Source organism: Puntigrus tetrazona, unplaced genomic scaffold, assembly GCF_018831695.1.
Source record: "Puntigrus tetrazona isolate hp1 unplaced genomic scaffold, ASM1883169v1 S000000130, whole genome shotgun sequence".
Classification (NCBI taxonomy): Eukaryota; Metazoa; Chordata; class Actinopteri; order Cypriniformes; family Cyprinidae; genus Puntigrus; species Puntigrus tetrazona.
This window is the reverse complement of record NW_025047807.1, coordinates 921779-943601: the sequence shown is the minus strand read 5'-3', so window position 1 is coordinate 943601 and position 21823 is coordinate 921779. Positions and strand designations below refer to the sequence as shown.

The 21823-nt window shown below is 37.4% G+C and overlaps 1 protein-coding gene across 2 annotated transcripts in view; it reads left to right on the top strand.

Annotated features, from left to right (window-relative positions):
* Positions 1–21823, top strand: part of LOC122332640 (growth arrest-specific protein 7-like) — a 34477-nt gene that overhangs the window by 9460 nt on the left and 3194 nt on the right. Inside the window, exons 3-11 of one of the 2 annotated variants that reach the window (XM_043230008.1) lie at positions 4261–4338; positions 8213–8298; positions 9600–9653; positions 15765–15854; positions 16097–16212; positions 17540–17614; positions 19600–19678; positions 19947–20075; positions 20629–20752. In XM_043230008.1, coding sequence (XP_043085943.1) covers positions 4261–4338; positions 8213–8298; positions 9600–9653; positions 15765–15854; positions 16097–16212; positions 17540–17614; positions 19600–19678; positions 19947–20075; positions 20629–20752 — 831 coding nt within the window. The remainder of the gene's footprint in view (positions 1–4260; positions 4339–8212; positions 8299–9599; positions 9654–15764; positions 15855–16096; positions 16213–17539; positions 17615–19599; positions 19679–19946; positions 20076–20628; positions 20753–21823) is intronic. The other variant, XM_043230010.1, reaches the window with a different exon arrangement.

The following is a 21823-nucleotide window of genomic DNA, read 5'->3' as shown; positions in this document are numbered from 1 at the left end:
CACGTTTCAGAGAGAAATATCCACTGAGTGGCACTCAAACACAGGTTCAATATGTGAAGCCTGGCACATTTTTATTACGTCGATATAGGTACATATTGCTGTGTTTGCCCTACACCAAATCCAACTCTAAACCTACTCGATAGTGTCAACAAATGCAAAACAGATGTAAAAACCTTTTTTTTGGTTCAACCATGTCATTTTAACTTCCTTTTACGCAGATTGGAAGTAGTTTAACGGCATTCAAACCGGAGCTTTTTGTCTCTCAAGCGCATCGTCTGTGAAAATGCATAAATATGAAGCGGAATATGCGCCATGTGCGTTCAAAAGCATTCGTTTTCAAATATGCCAGCTTTTATTGTTGTTTTGAAGTCATAACATGAAGCAACTGTGCGAAAACGATGCTTTAGTAAATCGAAACTCTATATTTGTGTATACTGTAAAGCAATGAAAAGAGTTTTACTGCCTGCAGTAAAATGTACCCGTTGGTACGTATTTCGTGCACCCAGGAACGTTTATGCCGTGAGTCCAGGTTTTTAACACGGACAACCAAAAATCAAACCTTACTGAGGAATGCGCATTGTATTAAACCACATCAGCTTAAATATTACAATAACATAAATTATTATTATTTCCTATTCTTTTCCTCACGACTAGAGGCGTCTGCACCGGGCCTAGAGCAGCGCAGTGTTTTCTCTTTGGTTGCGGATGATGTTGTAGTCATTTGCAGGATCCTGAGACACACTGAGCAGCAGCTGTGAATGTCTCTAGACAGCTGAGCACGTCTGGTACAGGCCGGCCTGACCGGATCAGAGGATCGGTACTGATATCTCCACTTCTCATTGTGTCCAAACAAACAGCACTGTCTCGATCAGAGCCATCAGTCAGCACACAATGCCACGTTTACAGCGCATTCTGTACGCCACTGTTAAAAGTGAAGAAAAGCTTTCAGAAATCGCTCTTCTCACCTCCGTTACCTGCTACAGCGTTTCTGGGCACTTTTCTCACATATCAAATGCGTCTATGAAGTTTTCATGCCACGTTGTGCAAAATTCACACTGTTCGTACTAATGTGTTGCTGAAAGAAGAATCGGCGCTTCTGCTGCTCGTAGTGTCTCAGTACATTTTTACACTTTTATTTTGAATGCAAGCATTACATATTTCCCAAATGTATTTTTCAGTTATTTTATTTATTATGATTATTTTTGCAAATGTACGTTATATTATAAATATCGTGTATTTATCATAACTTTGTGCTAATAAATAAATAAATGATATTAAAATACTTAAAATACATAAAAGTCAGTGTGCAGTATTAATGTAATGTATTGTTAAAACAAAATAAGTTATTTTATATAGTAATCTAATAAGGTAGGACAAAAAGTTCCTTTGAAATTAAAATTTACTTAGTTTTAAAATAAAAATTTATTTTAATTTAAATTACATTTCAAGTACAGTAAAAATCTTTTTTATGTTTGTTTAAAAAAAAAAAAAAAAAAATATTTTTTATATATATATATATATATGTATATATATATATATATATATATATATATATATATATATATATATATATACTAAAAGTGTGAGAATTGTGTACAAGTGTGTACAATAAAAATTATATTTTTGGAAAAAACACAAGAAAATATTTTATCCTTCTACTTGTTTAATTCTACTAAATACTTGTATCTTCTTTGTAATTATTTGTGAAATTTGCAAGAAATTTCTATAAAAAACCTTTCAAAGTTAATAAGTTTTATTTTCTTATTTTCAAACCGAGTGAAAGATAAGCTGCTGCTATCCTTATTTTTAAGGCTTGTAGATTTACATTTAGGTACTTGACATTTACTAATGAACACATTCATCTTTCCCGTGGTTTCTGTTACATCACTTGTATTTCCATGGTTGCCTGTGACACTCAAAAGCAGCCCACCTATAAAGTGGGCAGTAAAGACGACGTTTTCGCTCCTCGTTATTACTCGAGCTAAACTGTGAAACGGAGGGAAGGTGTGAGTTGTGAAACGACTAATTACAATAATCCAACAAAATCTGTGAGTAAGAGGAACTGGAATCCACCGAGAGTTTCGCCACGCCGTCCAGATCCAGTCCCGCCTGATTAATGATTATTAGGACATTATTAACTTCTCTGGGTTCGTTACTCATTCACACGAGAGTCAGTCTCACACAAACACAGAGCCAGCTAAGCAGCGCAGGAGTCTTTTAATCTCCTGGGGTTTAGCTTGATTTGTAGTTTGTGTTGAAATTCACGTGGACGAAACAGAGGGTTGTGTTGTGTGATCACCACGGTAACGTGTGTGTGTGTGTGTGTGTGTGGTTTCCTTCCTCTTCTTGGCTGTGGTTTGGTGAATGTGTTTTCTTCTGGGGAACACGCATGAATATGAATAAACGAATAACTAAACCACTTTCGGATCAACCTCACTAACCCGAAGGTGCAAAGTTCAGGAAAACCTCTGGGATCTAATAGAGACCACTTGACTACATGAGAAGGATGTAGAACAGGACGCTATACATATAAATGCATGGAAATTCTATAATTCTAATCTTAGAGTCTATCGCTCAGTTCAGACTTTCTCTCAAAACTGCGAGGAAAAAAATCTATGTAAAAATGTAAAATTGTGTATATAAACTAAGGATCGCAAGATTTATACGTAGAATGGCGATTAAATAGTCCTTTTTTTTTATTCCATTGTGGAGACAAATGACAACAGTAGTGAGATATAATATTAAGTGCGAGATAGAAATATAGAATTGTGATTAAAAATCCGAATTGCAAGACATAAACTTAGAACTGTGAGATATAAATTTAAGGTATTAAGTATGAATTGTGATGTAAAAAGTCACATTTATCTATTTTTATTCCATGGTGGAAAAAAAATCACAAGATATGGACTTTATAGACTTTAAAGTATTGCAAAATTGTGAAAAAAGTCTGAATTACAAGATAAGAATTGTGAGATATTAACTATGAATGGCGACAAAAAGATGAAAAAAGTCACAATTACAATTTAATATAGTGTCAAAAAGGGCTTTTATAAATTAGTATCACCAAATTTTGCAAAAAGTAAGTTATTGTTACCAAACAGGTTTCCCGAACGCTGTCATTGGTCAAGACCACCGATAGCCTAGCCCTAGCCCTAAAAAATCGATATAAGAATGTATTATATTAAGCTGTATATTTTAACCTTGACAGAAATGAATACCATAAATCACAACAAACATCAGTTTCAACCTGTCCATAAGAACTTTATTGACTGATCCGCAATATGCGTTTTTTTCTTTCTTTTCTAAAGTCAAACCTCAGTTTGACATAAAACCGAGCAGCTATGCTTGATTACCAAACTTCGCTTTTGCACGGGCTGCCATGTACTAAGATGAAATCTGTTTCCTAATAGTTTGATTGAACGCTCATGACTCGTGCGGTAGCTGGAGGAGCAACAGAGCCAATGCAGATGGTGCTAAATTAAAGATGAACTACAGAACGCAAAACTAGGCCATTATTCACCGCCAACATTGGTCACAGATTGGAGGACCGTGACACAGGTCCTTTCTGGCCAGAAGATCAGTCCCTGCTGAGCTCAAACTACAACAGTACTGTAGATGTCGAGCCCAGTCCTGCCGTCCAAACGCTCACAGCTCGTCTGAAGTAAATAATTAGACTAATCAGCTTCTCAGATGCTCGTTGCTTAGCAACCGGCTTCTCCGTTTCGTAGTTCGCCAGGCTGTTTCCGAACTTCACAATGCCATATGCAGAGAGGACACGTGGATTAAAATGCAGTAAATCGAATCAGATGCATGTGTTGCTTTTTATTGAGCAGAACATTCAGAGCAATGCTTTATGCATGAAGCTGTACGGCTAACGTAGATTACGTTCATAGCATCCTCCTTTACCTTCACACTTGTTTGTTCTGCTCGTCTCGTTCGGTAGTAAATCAGAGAAATAATATAATAATTATTATTTCTTAAAGTTACGACTAATCTGTAAATGTTGAAGGAGAAACGCAATAATCAAGGGACGTATGATTTGATTCATCGCAAATGAGACGAGTAAGGCATCAAAACATATGCTCAGAACAGTCTGTGTTTTTTTGGGAGGATCGATTTGTGTCTGTCTGTGAATATCCGTGAGAGCACTGTGCATTAAGTTATTACCGATGCGCCGTTTATTGAGCATTACATCCCAACAGAAGAAAACAGATGATGTAATTAACAGGAAATGGCTCGGTTTTGCTCTTGTTTTTCCAGAGACAACATGGGAGCGGCCGTCGAGCACGCCTGGCACCCCGAAAACACCAGTGAAGCACAAGAACTCCGTCCCGACAGGTGAGGAGCGCACAAAACCGCCATCTATGTGTAATTCACATAGGCCAAAAGTTACCAAATCAACAGAAAAGCGAAGTCGAAACGGCAAACATTTCTGTCGCGGCGTGACCTGCCTAATAAGCGTGCAGCTTGAAACCGCTGTTTTCCGATAGCCATCATAAATAGTGGAAATGAAAAGACGCGGATGATGCATCCAAACTGAATGGAGAGCATTGACCGTCGGAGCTTTTGGCCGGAGGCGTTTCGTGAAAAACCGCGGCGACCTCTGATTACAGATTTCCTGTGTTTCACTTTTATCTGTGTTTGGAACGCTGGACGCTCGCAGACGGTCTGTGGGAATCTCTAGCAGCGGATATTAACAGCAACAACAAGAGCAGCAGCAGAACGTTCAGGTTATATTAAAGTAACAGTTCACGTTAAAACCTCAAATTAGACAAAAATGTGCACGCCTTGGAGCCATTCGAGTTTTTTTCTTCGTGAGATTTCGAGAAATGTGGATTGTTTGCTCACCAATGGATGCACCGCGGTGAATGGGTGCTGTCAGAATGAGAGTCCAAACAGCTGATAAAAGTAATCCACACCACTTCAATCCATCTTGTAAAGCCAAAAGCTGTGTGTTTGAAAGAAACAAATCCATCATTAAGATGTTTTTTAACTTCAAATAGTTGCTTATAGCTAAAATATGAACTTATAGTCCATAAAATTGCTTCCTCCAGTGAAAAAGCTGGTCTGAAGAGAAATGTGCGCAGATCAAATACAACAGCTCTAAACAAATATGCGTGTGGATTTTGATAAGAGAGAATAACAGGAGACTGTATTACTGGAGGGAGCATTATTATGGATTATGTTCTCGTGTTTTAGCAACATTTTGAAACTAAAAACATCTTGATGAATTTGTTTCATACAAACAGTTAGCTTCTGGCTTCACAAGACGTTTATCGATGGAGTGTTATGAATTTTTTATAGATTATTGTGATCAGCTGTTTGGTCATTCCGACGGCACCCATTCACTGCAGAGGGATCCGCTGGTGAGCTAGTGATGAAATGATGCAATTTCTCCAAATCAGTTTAGCTTGAAAATGTTAGGAAACAAAGAACAAGTGCTCGAGAATCTGAGGATCTGCCTGTTTAATAAATCTTATTAAAACTTCTACAGAAAGGGGAGTGAGATGCTCACTCGTCAAGGATTCACAGCTTCACGGCGTGAAAACAGTTGAACCGTTGAAGTTACTGATTAACCTCAGTATACAGACCTGCTCTCAGCCATTCAAAATAGATTAAGAACAGCCTTTCTAGGTCAACCGCTGCACTGAGGAAATTCACAGGAAAGATTTGAGGACAGGGTTTCAGTCTAGAATGTTTGTAGCTATTGTTGAGCCCTTACTGGTCAAACTTTAGACTAGCCCAGTAGACCTCTGCTGTATAGCCTCACGTATAAGTTTGACGTAACTAAGTAAATAAAATAAATTAAGCATATTTAAAAAATGCCTTATAAAATAAAAAAATTAACTGATATTATCCCATTTAAGCCATCGTTTCAGTCTAGACATTTTAATCATTTTTGTGATACAATATGGCTTAAAATCACAAAAAAAGCAGAAAAATGTCTGTAACCTTTACTACTGGGAAAAGTAATAGTTAAAAAAATTTAAAAAGTGGTGGCCAAAAGTCTGAAAATGCTCATTTTTAGTTATTTCATGTTGTGTATTTTTATATTTACGATTTAAAATATGAAAATAAACACTATATACACATTAATGTATATATTTAATACAAAATGTTTGTGTTTTAATGCTTTAGGTTTAATTTTCTTCAAATGGCAGCATTTGAGTTTGACTGAGAAAAGAATGAAAAAGGAAAAAAGTCATTTCTTAAGAGTTGCACTCTTTTAATTCTACAGCATCATTTGAACTTTTCGTTTTTGGACCTTGAAACATTCTTTATATCCAGATTTGAGTTCATCTCAGACTGTCATTGCGCTCTCAGACTTTCGGACCCCACTCTAGATCTCTGTACTTCAACGCTTGTCCGAAATCTTTTCCTCCTCCATCCATCCGCAGTCGGCTAATGGAGAATCTGCTGTCCCACCTCCGTCCTGAGCTCCGTTTAGTACTCTTGATTCAATTTGCACCGACTGTCAGCAATTTACAATGTCTAAAAGCACATCTTAACGATAGGCGGACAGGATAATCAAGTCCACCAGAGATCCAGCAAGTGAACCGCACACCATAGAGCAAATGACATTATGAGCCATCTGAAGAGAAACGAGTGTCATTGACGAGGACTGAGGGAGGAAACGGTAGACATGTTCAGGATGAACACATCTCAGAAGCCTGTCGCATCGCTAATCCTAAACAAGCGACCAACTGGAAAATGAGGAGCATTTTAGTATGTTTACTTCCTAAGATGGAGGACTGTAATCAAGTCACGCAATTAATGGTTAAATCAACAATTCAAATGAACATTTTCTGTAAGATGTAGCCAACCTCAGGCAATTCAAGATGTAGATGAGTTTGTTTCTTCATCGGATTTGGGGAAATGTAGCCTTCCATCGCTTGCTCAGCAATGGATGCCCTGCAGTCAATGGGTGCCGTCAGAATGAGAGTCTAAAAAACATCACAATAATCCAATAATCGGTTAACGTCTTGTGAAACCAAAAGAAACGAATCCATCAAGATTCAAGCATATTCCATAATAACTGAAGAAAGCATTATCATAGACTTCATCACTGGTATTTTAGTAAAATTATCTTAATAATGGATTTGTTTCTTACACCCTTTTGGCTTCTCAAGACATTAACTGATGGACTGAAGAATTATTGTCTTCTATTGGTTGTTTTAACTTATTCTGACGGCACCCATTCACTCCATTGGTGAGCAAGTGATGCAACGATACATTTCTCCTAATCTGATGAAGAAACAGGTCGGATGGCCTGGACGTTTTCAGATTTTTATTTTTGGATGAACTGTCGCTTTAAATTGTCCCTCAGATGTGTTTAATTGTTAATAACTGGCATTGTGCTTTAGGAGTAATGAGTTTGAGAAAGGCTTTTTGCTGTGACATTTGAAATGACCCTCCCTTGATAAAGCAGAATGGAGCAGCTTGTTATCGCACACAGACCATCAGCATCAGAGCAGGCTCTTTTGTTCTACAAATACAGTCAGGTTGTTTATAATTAGAGCGAGTGCAGGAGGTGCTGTAACACGTCTGGAAGATTGGAGATATTGTGTCTCGATGAGAAAGGAATCGCTTTTTTCTTCAGGTGCTTGTTCTCTTAGTAATCTTGTCCTTGGCTCGCTGGCAGGAGATATCAAAGGGGTAGTTTACACAAAAAACGATTCCACCGGTCAATGTCTGAATGACTCTTATGAGCAGATTCTCTTTAGCGAATCAAAAACATACACAACCATGCGGTCACATTTCTAAAAGATTGACTCTTATGATATATTATTCTTCTTATAGTGAATCAAAAACAGAGACAACCAGTGTAGTCAAATTCCTTAAATAGTGACTTGATTCAGTGAACTGATTCTTTTTAGCGATTCAAAAACATACACAAGCGGTGCAGTCTGATTCCTGAATGATTGACTCGAATGAGCCTATTCGTTTCAGTGATTCCCAAACTTGAGCGCAATATACGGTAAGAGTGAATTCTTCTTTTAAGGCAGCGTCGTCTGGAAAGCCTCTTTGGTGCAGCGTGCTTTGTGACAAACATTCACAAACGGAGACGTGCATTGATTCTGCACACAATAGCAGCGCATGCTGTTCATTACACACTGCTCTGCGTCTTTGTTACACGACCTTGCGAGAGGAAAAGATGTTGATCTCTCCTGGCTCTAAATCAAACTCATCTCAGTGTTTTCTTCCTCTCCAGTGAATGGATTTCATGGTAATGGCAGCCCGTTGCATCAGACTGAGCCACCGCATGTAGTGATGCGGAAGACCAGCACAGATCAACAGGTACGGCTGATCTCTCACACATGAACTAGTTCTCATTTATTCATTTAGCAGATTCCTCTGGACTACGAATCTGATTTCATTCCAAAAAGTTATTTTTGTCCGTCTCTCCATCTGCATCACTGGCATCAAAACAATAAACTCTCTGAGCTAGTTCGTTTTTTTCAATTTCATATCAATTTATTGATGATTCAACATACGATTGATACGATTTTTCTGGAGGAAGTATAAAGCAGCTCAATCTGGCCAAATCTAATATTATCCCAAAGGCGCTTTTCATCAATCTGCCAGGAAACGAGTTGCAATTGTAACAATAAATGATCGTGATGAAATGAGGGCTTCTCCGGAAGAAACTGAACTTGATTCGTCCAGTTTAAGGTCTTTCAAAAGTCCTTGTGTTAAACGAAATATGCATGATTAGAGTATAACTGACTTTTTTTAAAAGAAATGAATGCTTTAGTTCAAACAGGGTGCATTGAATTGATCAAAAGTGACAGTAAAATCATTTGTAATGTTACGAGCGTTTTTTTATTTCAATTAAATACCGTTTTTTTTATCTTTCTGTTCATCTGAGCATCCCGAAAAATAAAATGCATCACGGTTTCCACAAAAATATTCAGCAGCACAACTGCTGGCGATAGTCAGAAATGTTTTGAATGATTTCTGAACACTGAAGAATGGAGTAAATTCCTAAAAAAAAATTTTTTTACTGTATTTTTTGGTCAAATAAACAACCGTGGCAGTCTTTTAAAAACATGAAAAAATATTGCAAATGTTTGTCTGTGAAATAATCAGCACTTATAACTATTACAGTGTTATATGTCATTGCTTGGGTGCTCCATGCTTCCTGTTTAAGCGGGCGTTTTTGGCCGGAATCAGCTGTAATGTGCTTATGCTGCTTATTAAAGGTCTGGCTTTCCAAGACTAACTATTAGTAAGCCATTCGTAGGCTGCTTCTCCTGAAAACGCCTGTGTGCTGCTCTCAAAACATTGCATCCCGACACAGCAACATCAGCTCAACCAATCGCGCGAGTTCGGGGTTGGAACTGTGTCGAGCCGACCAATGAAAAACAGGGGGGAGTGTTCAGAAAAACGTGTTGCGGTAGCACAACATCACCTTCCACGAGCATTTACCGAAGGTGCGGCAGATGTCACCTATGAAACCCACTTCGCTTTTTCTCACTCCCTCCTGATGAGCTCGGGGTGGAGATGACAACCACATAAACACACTCACGCACACGCGCACACATGCACTTCGCAGCATCACGATGATGTCTGACGCTCAGTTTTGTGTCTTCTGTCAGAGTCCTGGCTCGACTTCACCCAGCAGGAAGCAGGAGTGTGAATCCACGGTAACTGTGAGTACGACAGCGCCGAACACCAACAAACAAACCCAGCTCAGATGCTTAAACTGCATGACAACAAAACACATTCAAGCAAACAGGGAGCCCAAACGGACAACGTTTACTTTCCTACAGCGCGTTTCTTGTATCGTGAACGAATCTTTGGCGCATGCTTTTATAATGAAAGCGAAATGTTATCTTGAAGCAATTTGCTCTGATTCTGCAATGACTTTCGTTTTCCTCTGACGTCACGCAAGTCGTCTTCTTCACCGGTTAGCAGAGTCTTTTTAGGCCAGGGGTTCTAAAATGGTTCGATGCCGAGGACCCATAAATATGATTATTCCCTTTCTTATATATGCAGCTATTTATTTTCATTTATAAAAAAAATGGCCAAAAAAGTTGAAAAATATCACCAGTAAATGAAATCTAAATTTTCTAAAATTAATACATTTTGAAAAAAAAAATGTTTTGTCAATGTTTTTTTTACAGCATTTTATTAGTATCCTAAACGATCACATTAACTCAAAATCTTAATCATTACTCACATGCAATCTCTATTCTACATGGTACTGTGAAATTATGCTTAAAAGTCCTAGCTAAAAAAATTATTCATATTAACCTAACTGTTTAAATGTAAAAAATATATATATATATATATAAGAATTTACTTTTTACATTTTTAAACATTTCTCATTTTAATATTTTGAATACGACACATTTTTTGGAAAAAAAATCACTATATTCTTAGTGTTATGTCACTTGCACAGCAGATGTTAAAGTGAAACCTGTCACCTGAATATATTCAGCAGATGATTTTGCAGCGTTTTGACGTTTGAACCTTGTTTTGGCTAATCAGGAAATTCACTCAAGTTCACCAATCACAGCGTTTATAAAAACACAAACAATATAGTGCGTGTCTGAAAGGACTACTTTGCCCAGTAATGATCTCTTGTGGGTTTATTGAATGGCTTGTTAGTCACATTAGGAGAAAAAAAATGATTTATATTTTAAAATGATCCATGATGAAATATAACACTTGTACTTCACTCTTTATAAAAGCAAAAGTATTGTGTTTTAACACACCTCAACTAAATAATACCGAAGTATAGCAGTGATGCACTATTGCTCAAATACTTTACACTTCTGCGGTTTGTCTAGCGTCTGTTTTCAATGATCCAATCGATCCATAATTCACATTTTCTGAATATACTTGGCACATTATAGTATTGTGCCAATCCTACCAGAATTGAAAACCCAGTGATTCCATTGGCTCATATTGGCGCCTGACTGAAATATTAAGACTTTTAAAGAGCACATCGGATTCCTATTTTCCACAAGTTAATACAATTCGTTAGGGTCTACATTAAAAATCTAGAACATTCTTTTGGTTAAAAACACCCAGTCAAAAACTACTCCTTTCACAGCACCCCGTTACTGTGCATGTCCCTTTAAATGCTAATGAGCTCTGCCCACCCGCCCTTTTTCTCCCATTCTTGCATTAAATTCACCGATATTAGTCATGCACTACTCAACTTCTTAAAAACACTTTAATCATTAACAAACACCTTTATAAACCCTCTACAGAGGCGACCTCGATGTATAACGTTGGCATTTTGTGTCAGTTTGTCACAAATAAAACAAGGCAACAGGAAAAAATATATTTCTCAAGCTTTTTATAGCAGGATGGATTGGGTGTCAATGTTTTTATCGTTCATCAGCTTAAAAAAATCACTCTGAATGTGATTCCAATGATATTTTTTCTCTGTGCCTTTGTCGTTATAGCTATAGTTTGGACTCTGCCATTCTTTAATATTGAAAATGAATCAAGAACTACTTATTTATCGTTTTTAGTGTATCATTCTTGGTTTGATAATAATAATTACGTGAACAAAATGCATTTAGGTAGATCGGGACATCATTTCCTGCCAAAACTAAAGTAATCCTCTGCGTCTTCAGCGGCTCAGATGTGTTATTATTACATCCAACAACTAAACACCTCAATGGCGTAGGAGTCGTTCTTGTCTAAACCCGCTCTGGTGTCGAAACAAAGGCGGACTGGTGACGGCTCACTCGGGGCACTCGTCTGCTAAAACACCAGTGTCCATCAAAAGGACTATATTCGTGAACAGCTTGATTTGAGAAGTGCTTATGGTGCATTTCAGTCCAAACAACCACGTAAAAGGGAATTTCGAATCCGATGAATCCCTATGAAATCTGACATAAAATAACCAGAGCTATTATTTGAACCAAAACACTCCTCTCTCTTTGTTTTTCCTGTGACTGGTTATTCAGAATCAGAATCGACTTCATTGCCAGGTATGTTCACACATACGAGGAGTTTGTTTTAGTGACAATGACAAGACAAGACAGATAATAAGAAAAAAATATATATATATATATAGTCACGGAAACAAACTTCAAGACCCACAATGCAATGCACCAAACGGGGGAGGAGTCAGACAGATTAGTCACAGCTGTTTTCAAAGTATGAGAGTTTGACCGCTAAACGTATTTATGAGAGTTGTTCTCTGAATCTTTCGTTTGAGTGAAACGGTGAGCTATCCGAAGTCTGTAGACGTGAATATGCTGAACCTGAAATGAACAGACGGAACTTACCAGGTTATGAAAGATTCGTTATGGAAATATACAAAATATAAAAAGCACAAAATAGCAAAACTTCAATACATGCTATAAACATTCGAGTATAAGCAGGAGTTACGTTGCGAATCTGTTGCGAATCTTATTGTAGCGAATCTGGGTTGCAAATGAAGCAGTGCAACGGCATTGACGTCAGCTGTGATTATCATAGTTGCATCTGTGTTGTGCAACACATACAGATCAGAAACGCACACCTGTGAAGCAGCGCAGATCGGTGATGAAACCGCATCCAGCCGGAGAATGCTTTGGGTTTCTGAGGATACGAGTGACTAAAGGAATATCAGCCGTGTAGTTCTGATGCGCACATTATTTACTCACATTTCCCAAATTACGTTAAACTACAAGGCAGATTTAACCTCATTTGGTGTTTAACTGCTTGATGGTCTTCTTAGCCTGATTGATTTGCGCCGTGCAGCCATATGATGCATGCTTACGGCAGTGCGGTCTCGCCGGAGTCTAGTTATAAATAAACATGTTGAACTTGCCAACTGGTTCTTTAGTGAACAAATATGTAAGAGATTCACTGTAATATCCTGTCAGACATGAGTCACTGTCTGAAGCGTTATCGGAGACACAGAGAGCCGTTCTTCGGGACTTTGAACAATGTAACAGTAAGAAAAAGACTTTAAATAAGTGCAGCGTCCATATAATTTCAGTACAGTCTTTATGGGATTCCCATAAATCATTAGGACTGATACAAACAGAAGCCTCACAAAAAATGCAGAGGGAATATTTTTTGCACAATTTCTAGGCTCTTCACTCTCAGGTTTAGTCAATAAAAAGCAAGTTTTCCTATAATATATAAATATAAAATTCTAAAATAATATATAAATATATAATATATAAATTTGCACTAATAAAAATGTATTAAAAAAAAAAAAAAAAAAAAAAAAAAAATATATATATATATATATATATATATATATATATATATATATATATATATATATATATATATATATATATATATATATTTAAAATGTCAGTCCAGATATGGTTCTGTCCATCTGGTTATGGTTATGCATGTTCAAGAACTACTTTTCATGCATTAACTCATTTTAATTGACTACAAGCAACACAAATCAGCGTTCTGAGTCTAACTGCTAGTAAATATGATACTAGCGGATTTCTATCTCTAGCAGTTTTCAGAATACTGAACGTTTATGCACTCAAAAAGCTGACGCCTTCATTTAAACACCCACTGCCATCATCCTTTCACATTACTGGGATGTTTGCTGACGTGGAGATCAGATAGTTCCCATCATGCCGACAATGACGCAGACTCTGACCGCTTTCGATTCATTAGTCCAGCGTGCCACACTTGATTATCTTCATCACGGAGACCCGTTCTTCTCCTCCGTCTCTCCTCACGTCATCCAGCTTCAGCATAATAAAAGCCTCCGAAAATCTCAGGAGGATCGGTGCGCGGATGGAGCTTACGATCGTTGTGCAACCGGAAAAATCCAGTTGCAGACAAACCAGAAGTGAGATCAGAAAAGTTGCAATATGAGGGCAGTTCTGCGCCGTTTCCTCATTCGCTGCGATGCAGAATCAAATGTTAGGCAACATGGGGAGTGATGTGAGCTCATTCAAACCGAAGGGAATTTCCTTTGCCACCAACTCAGAGTCAGCATCACACTTTCCAGATCTCAGAAACATCCACGCATCGAAACGGTAGAGCCAACATCTGTGTTTTACAAAGAAAACACTGATGGAGAAGCGTTCATCTGATTGGTCAAATCACTGTATGTTGCAGTTAAACGTTTGTTAAGTTTGTTTTGCTTTAATTTTAGCTATTGTAGTGCTTAAACCAAAATGAGAGATTTATGCTTTTAAATATATAATCGTGTTTTTTTTTTACTTCAAGTAATGAAAATGGTTTTAGTTTTAATTAATAGTTTTAAATGAACAATAATTAAGTTATAATATTTTCTAGTGCTGTCAAAGGATTAATCGCATGCAAAATAAATGTTTTTGTCACATGGTTGGACTATTTTTTCATGTCCCATGTGCTCTGTGGGCCCTACTTTCTGTCTCATTGTGTTCAGGTGTGTCTTGTTAATTAAGTCGTTCCCTTTTTTTACTGTTTAAGTTCCTGTTTGTTCAATGTTAAATGGTCCGGTCTCGTCTATGTTTACATGCCTGTCCGTATTGCTATTTATGCTTTTGTGAAAGAGTCATATTCTCTTTGAGAGCTCCTTCGCTCAACCACTGTACTGCTTATATTTATTATGTATATATGACACACACATACATTTTAAAAGCATCTACATGTATTTATGTGCAAACCTTATTATAATTGTCATAATTTATACATATTTAATTTATAAACATACAATTTTTCTTAAATATATACATGCATATGTGTATTTATATATACATAATAAATATACACAGTACACATTTTTATCTTTTATTTTGCATGAAATCGCGATTTATCGTTTGACAGCACTAGTGTTTAATGCAACGGGTTGCAGTATGTGATTAAAACATAAACGAACAAATGGAGCCCAAGGTAAAGATAAACTGCGTAGAAATTGCGTGAGCATCAAATATTAGATGGCCAGTAGGAATTTGCATACTAACAAGGGGTGTTACCGCTCCGCTCTGCTTTCTCTGTTTAAAGTGCACAAACAGCTGCTGGAGCTGTAATTGATCAACAGCTGCTGCTTATCGAGTGTGTTTACTGTACAGGACAGATCATCATACGAGGAGCTCATGCATTAACATTACAAGCTGCTTTAACTCTTAAAGGGGCGGTTGACTGCTTTTTCCTAGGCTCGGTTATGTTTATTAGTCGCAGTGTAACATCTTTAACTTCTTTTTCATATATTTTACCTGTATTCTACGATGCTGTCACCATTGTCATTTGAACAGACTATTGGTTTCTACAATACCAAAAGTACACAGTGGGCTCTGATTGGTTAGCGGGCCCATAGTATTGTTATTTGTTAACCGTGTATCGCACATTGAGGGTTAATGTTAATTGCAATGTTTGTGATGTCACCAAACATCCGTTGGAGTTTCAATGCCGAAATTTTACAAGTATTGCTTATTCCCAAAAAGCAACATCATCAGTCATATGGTGACATGAGCTAACCAGACAAAATAAATCAATAAAGTTTCACAAATATGCTTGCAGATAATATTTTCATGCCAAAAAACACATTTTTTATAGCGCTGTAAACAATTAATCGCTTTCAAAAAAGTTTTTGATTCAGTAACTTCAGTAACAGTCTGAATGAATCAGTGTTGCTTATATTATATTATATTATGTTGTATTGGTCATCATTGATCACTGACGGTCAACACGTTCTCCTAAAGCTGTGCCGGCGTCCATTACTGTCCGCTTTTACAGTTTTGAGAGTTCCTCTGCATTGAGGATTGGAAGTGTTTGTCAGCTTCTCGTTCTGTTCTTCACGTCCTGCTGCGAGCTGAGGTCTCTGGATGATTTCTTTCCCTCTGTAGATCAACTCGGTGACGTTTCCTCTTCCACTGCACATGTCTGAACAGCAGCTGCTCAAACCAGACGAGTGGAGCTACTGTGATTATTTTTGGGTAAGCAAGAACATCTCCAACCGCTGACAAACCACAAAGATTCGCTCACGCAGTTTAGAAAAGCCTCACAAACAGTGCAAATACATGCCTTGCGTATCCCTTTCAGCAGCGTGAATTTCATCAAACATCTGTAGCAGTCCGCTTCGGCTTGTAGTTTTGATTGGAGAAGATCCTACCGAATCCTTGTTCTGCCGCTTTATCACGCTCGTGAATCTGCTTTGTGTTTTGTCTTGTGGATCCAGGCGGACAGAAAGGACCCGCAGGGAAGCGCCAGCATCTCAGGATTCGAGGTTCTGCTGCAAAAACAGCTGAAGGGAAGGCAGATGCAGAAAGAGATGGCCGAGTTTGTGCGGGAAAGGTAAAAGTTTGTCATCCAGACTGAGAGCAGAGCACAGAAAAAATACATATTCTCTCCAAAAATAATCACAATCACAAATAAACGGCAAGTAATGCTTTGACAAACAATGATGAATGTAAAAAAAAGGATGAAAACCTTGAAAATTTTTTTTTTTTTTTAAATAATAAAAAAAAAAGTAAAAAAAAAAAGTATTATATATATATATATATATATATATATATATATATATATATATATATATATATATATATATATATAATGATCAAAAATATAGTAGTTATACTTTCTTTTGTTTCATGAGGATATAATGTTCAGGAAAAAGTGGATCAAAATTGTTATAATCATTCATAATTCAAAAGTCCTTGTAATTAAATTAATTAATTTATAAACTTAGTTATGTATTTATTTACAGGTCAGTATATATATATATATATATATATATATATATATATATATATATATATATATATATATATATATATATATATGTATATATATGTATGTATATAATATGTGTGTGTGTGTGTGTGTGTGTGTGTGTGTGTGTGTGTGTGTGTGTGTGTGTGTGTTTTTAATGTATGGTCATTTCTGGAAACAAATTTTGGCCTACAAAAATGTTTAAAATGAGAAACAAAGTCACAGTTGTGCAATACCCTGAGGTATAAAATCATAGTTGTGAAATTTAAAGTTGCATGTCACAATCCTATAAGACAACTGCAACCTCAAGGCATACATCTTTTTATAATCCTGTTGTTTGAAGTGGAAAGAAACAGCTAGTTTCTAAATGTGTTTACGCTACCACGTTTAATAGTTGCTCCAGAAAGCATCATTACACCGATCTATCCATGTATGCGTGGTCACCAGGGTCATTTTAGCAAATAGGGTTATGGGTGCTATTGCATTATCTATTATGGTGAAATTGTGTAATGTCTTGATATAGCGGCTGTTGCTAAAAACATAAAAACAACACAGCACATACAACTTCCTGTAGCGCATTTCCTGTATTTCATTAATAGTTTATAATGAGTCAGCGTATGATTCTTTCTTTAGATCTGCTCTCAAACGTTAGTGTCCAACGTTACGGCTTTTCATACTTCTTCGGTTACGTTTGAGATTTGGATAGCATGAGCTACGATCGGGGGTTCACATGAAGTGTGTTTGTCCCCGAGGAGAAACATTTGAGTCTGGGAAGGAAATGACCTTAGTGTGTGAAAGTCAGAACAGACATCTGCGCTCGGCCTCTTCACATGCTCTGCATGTGCCACAGATCCGTGTGCTGCGCTCTATCACTCCTGCACAACTTAAACTCGTTTATTTATTTGGACAGGATCAGGATCGAGGAGGAATACGCCAAGAACCTGTCGAAGCTCTCGCAGATCCCGCTGGCGGCGCAGGAGGAAGGGTACGTCACCTAGCGTTCGGAGGAAAACAATGGCGTACGCGAATAGCGCGCCCTCTTTCTCCTCGAAAACTCACGCAGTGACCTTCAGACAAATATAACGCTTTATAAATTGACTACGGTCTTGGCTGAACAGATTGCAACTTCGCCCAAAAATGATAATGCGCTCGCCATCAGGCCTCCTGAGATGCAGACGAGTTTCTGTCTTCGTCAGGTTTGGAGAAATGTAGCATTGCATCACTTGCTCCCCCAATAGATCCGAGTCCAAGCAGCGGATAAAAACGCCACAATAATCCACGCCGCTCCAGTCCATCAGAGAAAACATCTCGTGAAGCCAAAAGCCTGAGAAACAAATCCGGCATTTTTTAACTAAAATACGAGTCCATAATAACACTTCCTCCAGAGAAAAAGTCAATGTGTCACATCAAAATCCAGCCACGTGTTTGTAAACGGTGCTCGATCGGCGCAGATTTCTCTCCTAATTCAGACCAGATGACTTGGAGGAAGCGTTATTGTGGATTATGGATTTATATTCATCTAGAATCAATCTTAATGCTGGATTTGTTCCCTACAAACATGCTGCTTTTGTCTTCTCAAGACATTAACCGGTGGACTTCAAAAGCTGTTTTGACTATTCTGACGGCACCCATTCACTGCAATGCTACATTTCTCAACTCATCTACATGTCAGTATTTTCATATTTTTAGGTAAACTATCGATTTCAGTGCCACACGTCCTCACCATCAGCTGCTGTACTCGTTTAGCGTTTGACATGAGCACGACTGTCAGTGATTTTTCTTTCAGTCTGGCAGAGAAGGCTAATTGTTTCGTATACAATGCGGAGCGTGTCATCGAGCGCCGCCCACTGTCCCACAGACGGACGGCACAATCCCGCCATTCTTCTGACTCTCAGCCCCCGCTGTGTCGTCGCTTGTAATGACCATTGTTTTGTTTTTTTTGTCCGGCTCCTACGTCTGCGTTCACAACCTCTCGTTTATTCCTAAATTCACCGCTTGTGCTGAAACCATTGTTGCAGAATTGCAGGTTGTGACCTTTTTGGCTTTTTGCGTTTTGGCCATTGTATGACCGGCCTCTGGAGCGGATCATGTGCCGTTAGCTCTGCATGCTGCTCATACATTATATACTCTACTGTCAACCTGAGGTCCAATTTTTTTTTTTTATAGTTTAATAAATGAATGCTTTTATTCATCAGGTATGCATTACGTTGATCAAAAGTGCCAGTGAAGACGTTTTAAAATGTTTCAAATGATTTCAATTTCAAGGCTGTCCTATTCATCCGAAGAATCCTGAAAAGTAAAATGTATCAGTTTACGCAAAAATATTGACTATTTTCAACACAGTTCAAAATTAATAATGTTTCTTGAGCAGCAAATCAGCATATTAGAGTGATTTCTGTAGATCGTGTGATTTCTGTAGATCATATAGACCTTGTGGATTTGACTCCGCTAAAGTTTAGATTGTTAAATTCCTCAAACGTCTTTTATTGAAAGTGCTCCTTTGAATCGGTGCGTCAGTCCGAAGCGAAAGGCCTCAGAATGGCTCAGTCTAAACATCCCAAACATCTCAGGAATGAGGCGGTCGAGTCTGATCCGCTCCACACTCATGACTGCAGCATTCATATTTAGACAGAGAGAACCGAAGGAAAAGAGCGAGAAGAAGAATTATATTTATACATTTAAACATTTTATATTTAATAAAAATTGACTTTATTATTAAATATTTGTATATTACGTTTATAATATATATTATTATTATTATTATTATTATTATTTATTTTATTTTATTTTATTTTATTTTATTTTATTTTATTTAAATTTATTTTATTTTTTTATTTATTTAATTTATTTTTTTCCTAAATATATTTATGCATGTGTTTGTGTACTAAATGTAACGAAATCGAATTTTACATTTTAATATTTATTTTTCAGCTTATATTATATAAATTGTACCTTGTCGTCTTCTCTCAGCACTCTTGGAGAAGCATGGGCTCAGCTGAAGAAAAGCCTGGCAGATGAAGCAGAAGTTCATCTCAAGTTCTCCTCCAAGGTGAGATGTAGCAACAGAAAGACGCAGGACTGCATTTAAATCCCGGAGGATTTCTTCTGGTCCGGTCTAAACGCACAGCTGGTCTGGAGGAATGTGCTCTGTGCTGATGTTCCACTCTCTGAAGAATATGAGAGCAGATGTTACGCACACACTGTCGCTACTACTCTACATACACGTATATGCATCGCTAACACCGAAACAATAAAAAGACATGATGTTTTTTAGTTCTTGCAGCTTTCTAAAGTAAAATGTCTCTGCTGTGATTTAGCTTCAGTGTGAAGTGGAAAAGCCTCTGCTGATATTCAGGGAAAACTTCAAAAAGGACATGAAGAAGTTCGACCATCACATGGCGGATCTCAGGAAGCAGCTGGCCAGCCGATACGCCGCAGCGGAGAAGGTACTGACTGCTAAACATGATTCATCTCATGTGTCATGTGAATATGTGGCCCTATTTAGTCTTCGTATTTAGCCGCCTCTAAAGTTACAGGGATTTTTCTCATGCATTATTAAAAGTCCTGCATATTTTCTGAAGAAGTGGACCATTTTTCGTCTCTGGAGCCCATTGGGTTTCTATATATAATATCACGCCCTTCAAACCGGTGACCTTCTCATAGAGCATTTACTGATCCGGCCAACAGGAGCAAAACAGTGCGTGTGTCTTTTAAAGGGACAGCGCTCTCTTTACAGACAATGCATTCACGCAGCAAACAGTTCTGGTTCTCGCGTGTTTTGTCATCAGTCACGTCAATCCCTCAATATAAGCGCACAATGCAAATATAGAAAAGTCGTGAGTGTTTTTAATTGGCAGCATTTTCGTTTTAAGGTCGAACTGTCCCTTTAAGAAAAAAACAATTGTCTTGATTGTGCTATTGTTATAAGGTTTTCCTTATCAGAATGCATTTATAATCCGAAATGAGTATGAATACATGCTTCTGAACGTTGTTCTTCAGGCACGGAAAGCTCTCGCAGACCGGCAGAAAGACCTGGAGTTAAAAACCCAGCAGCTGGAGATCAAACTGAGCAGCAAGATCGAGGAGGACATCAAGAAAGCGCGGCGGAAATCCACGCAGGCCGGTCAGTGCAGCTTCACAAAACCTCTCAGCTGTATATAAGACACATATGTGACGCCCTCTGAGAGCGATCCTGACACATTATCAGATAATAATCACCATCCACACAAAATATTACAAATATGATAACTGCGTGCCATAATAATAAGCATGACGTGTCATAACAGAGTAGAAAGAAACGTTTAAAGAGTTAAAGGCTACCGATTGACGTACTCTTTTAGAAATAATAAGCAAAAGTATTCTATTGCGAACACGGATCAATTTTTTGTGAGTTTAATCAACAGCAACACCGGAGGAATGTTTGTGTTTGCTGACATCTAGTGCTAAATTATGGCTACTAAAGAGGAAGTTGAAAATAATAATCTGAGATGTGAAATTGTAGCCCGATGCAGTTCTGTTTCCGTAGAAAACGTATTTCTAAAACACATCTGCACGATTTACTCCTTCTGACGGGAGAGCAAAATAAATGAAGCGGAAAATTAAACTGAAAAAATTAAATACATAACCACAAATAACTAGAAATATAGACATTAACAGTGTTAATTTTTTTTTGTATGTATGTGTGTGTGTGTGTGTGTGTGTGTGTGTGTGTGTATATATATATATATATATATATATATATATATATGTGTGTATGTATGTATATATGTGTGTGTATATATATATGTATGTATATATGTGTGTGTATATATATATATATATATATATATATATATATATATATATATATATATATCACACGTGGAGTCCTTTCTGTTGTTGTTTTTGTCTTATGCCATGTGCCCAGTGTGACCTACTTTTAGTTAATTGTCTAATTTGTCGTCAGCTGTGTCTTATTAGTTTAGCCAGTTCCTGTTTGTATTTAAGCTCCAGTTTGATTCTGTTTCATCGTCGATTCTCGTCTTTAATGTGTGTGTGGTCATTTGTCCTGTCTGCCTGCAAATATAAATATATACACCTACATTTAAATATATTGAACTGAAGTGAGCAGATGCTTTTCATTATTTAATTATTGTATTTAATATATCCCTAAAAAGACAAAAACATTCGAAAAAAAACGTTAAAGCATTTCAGA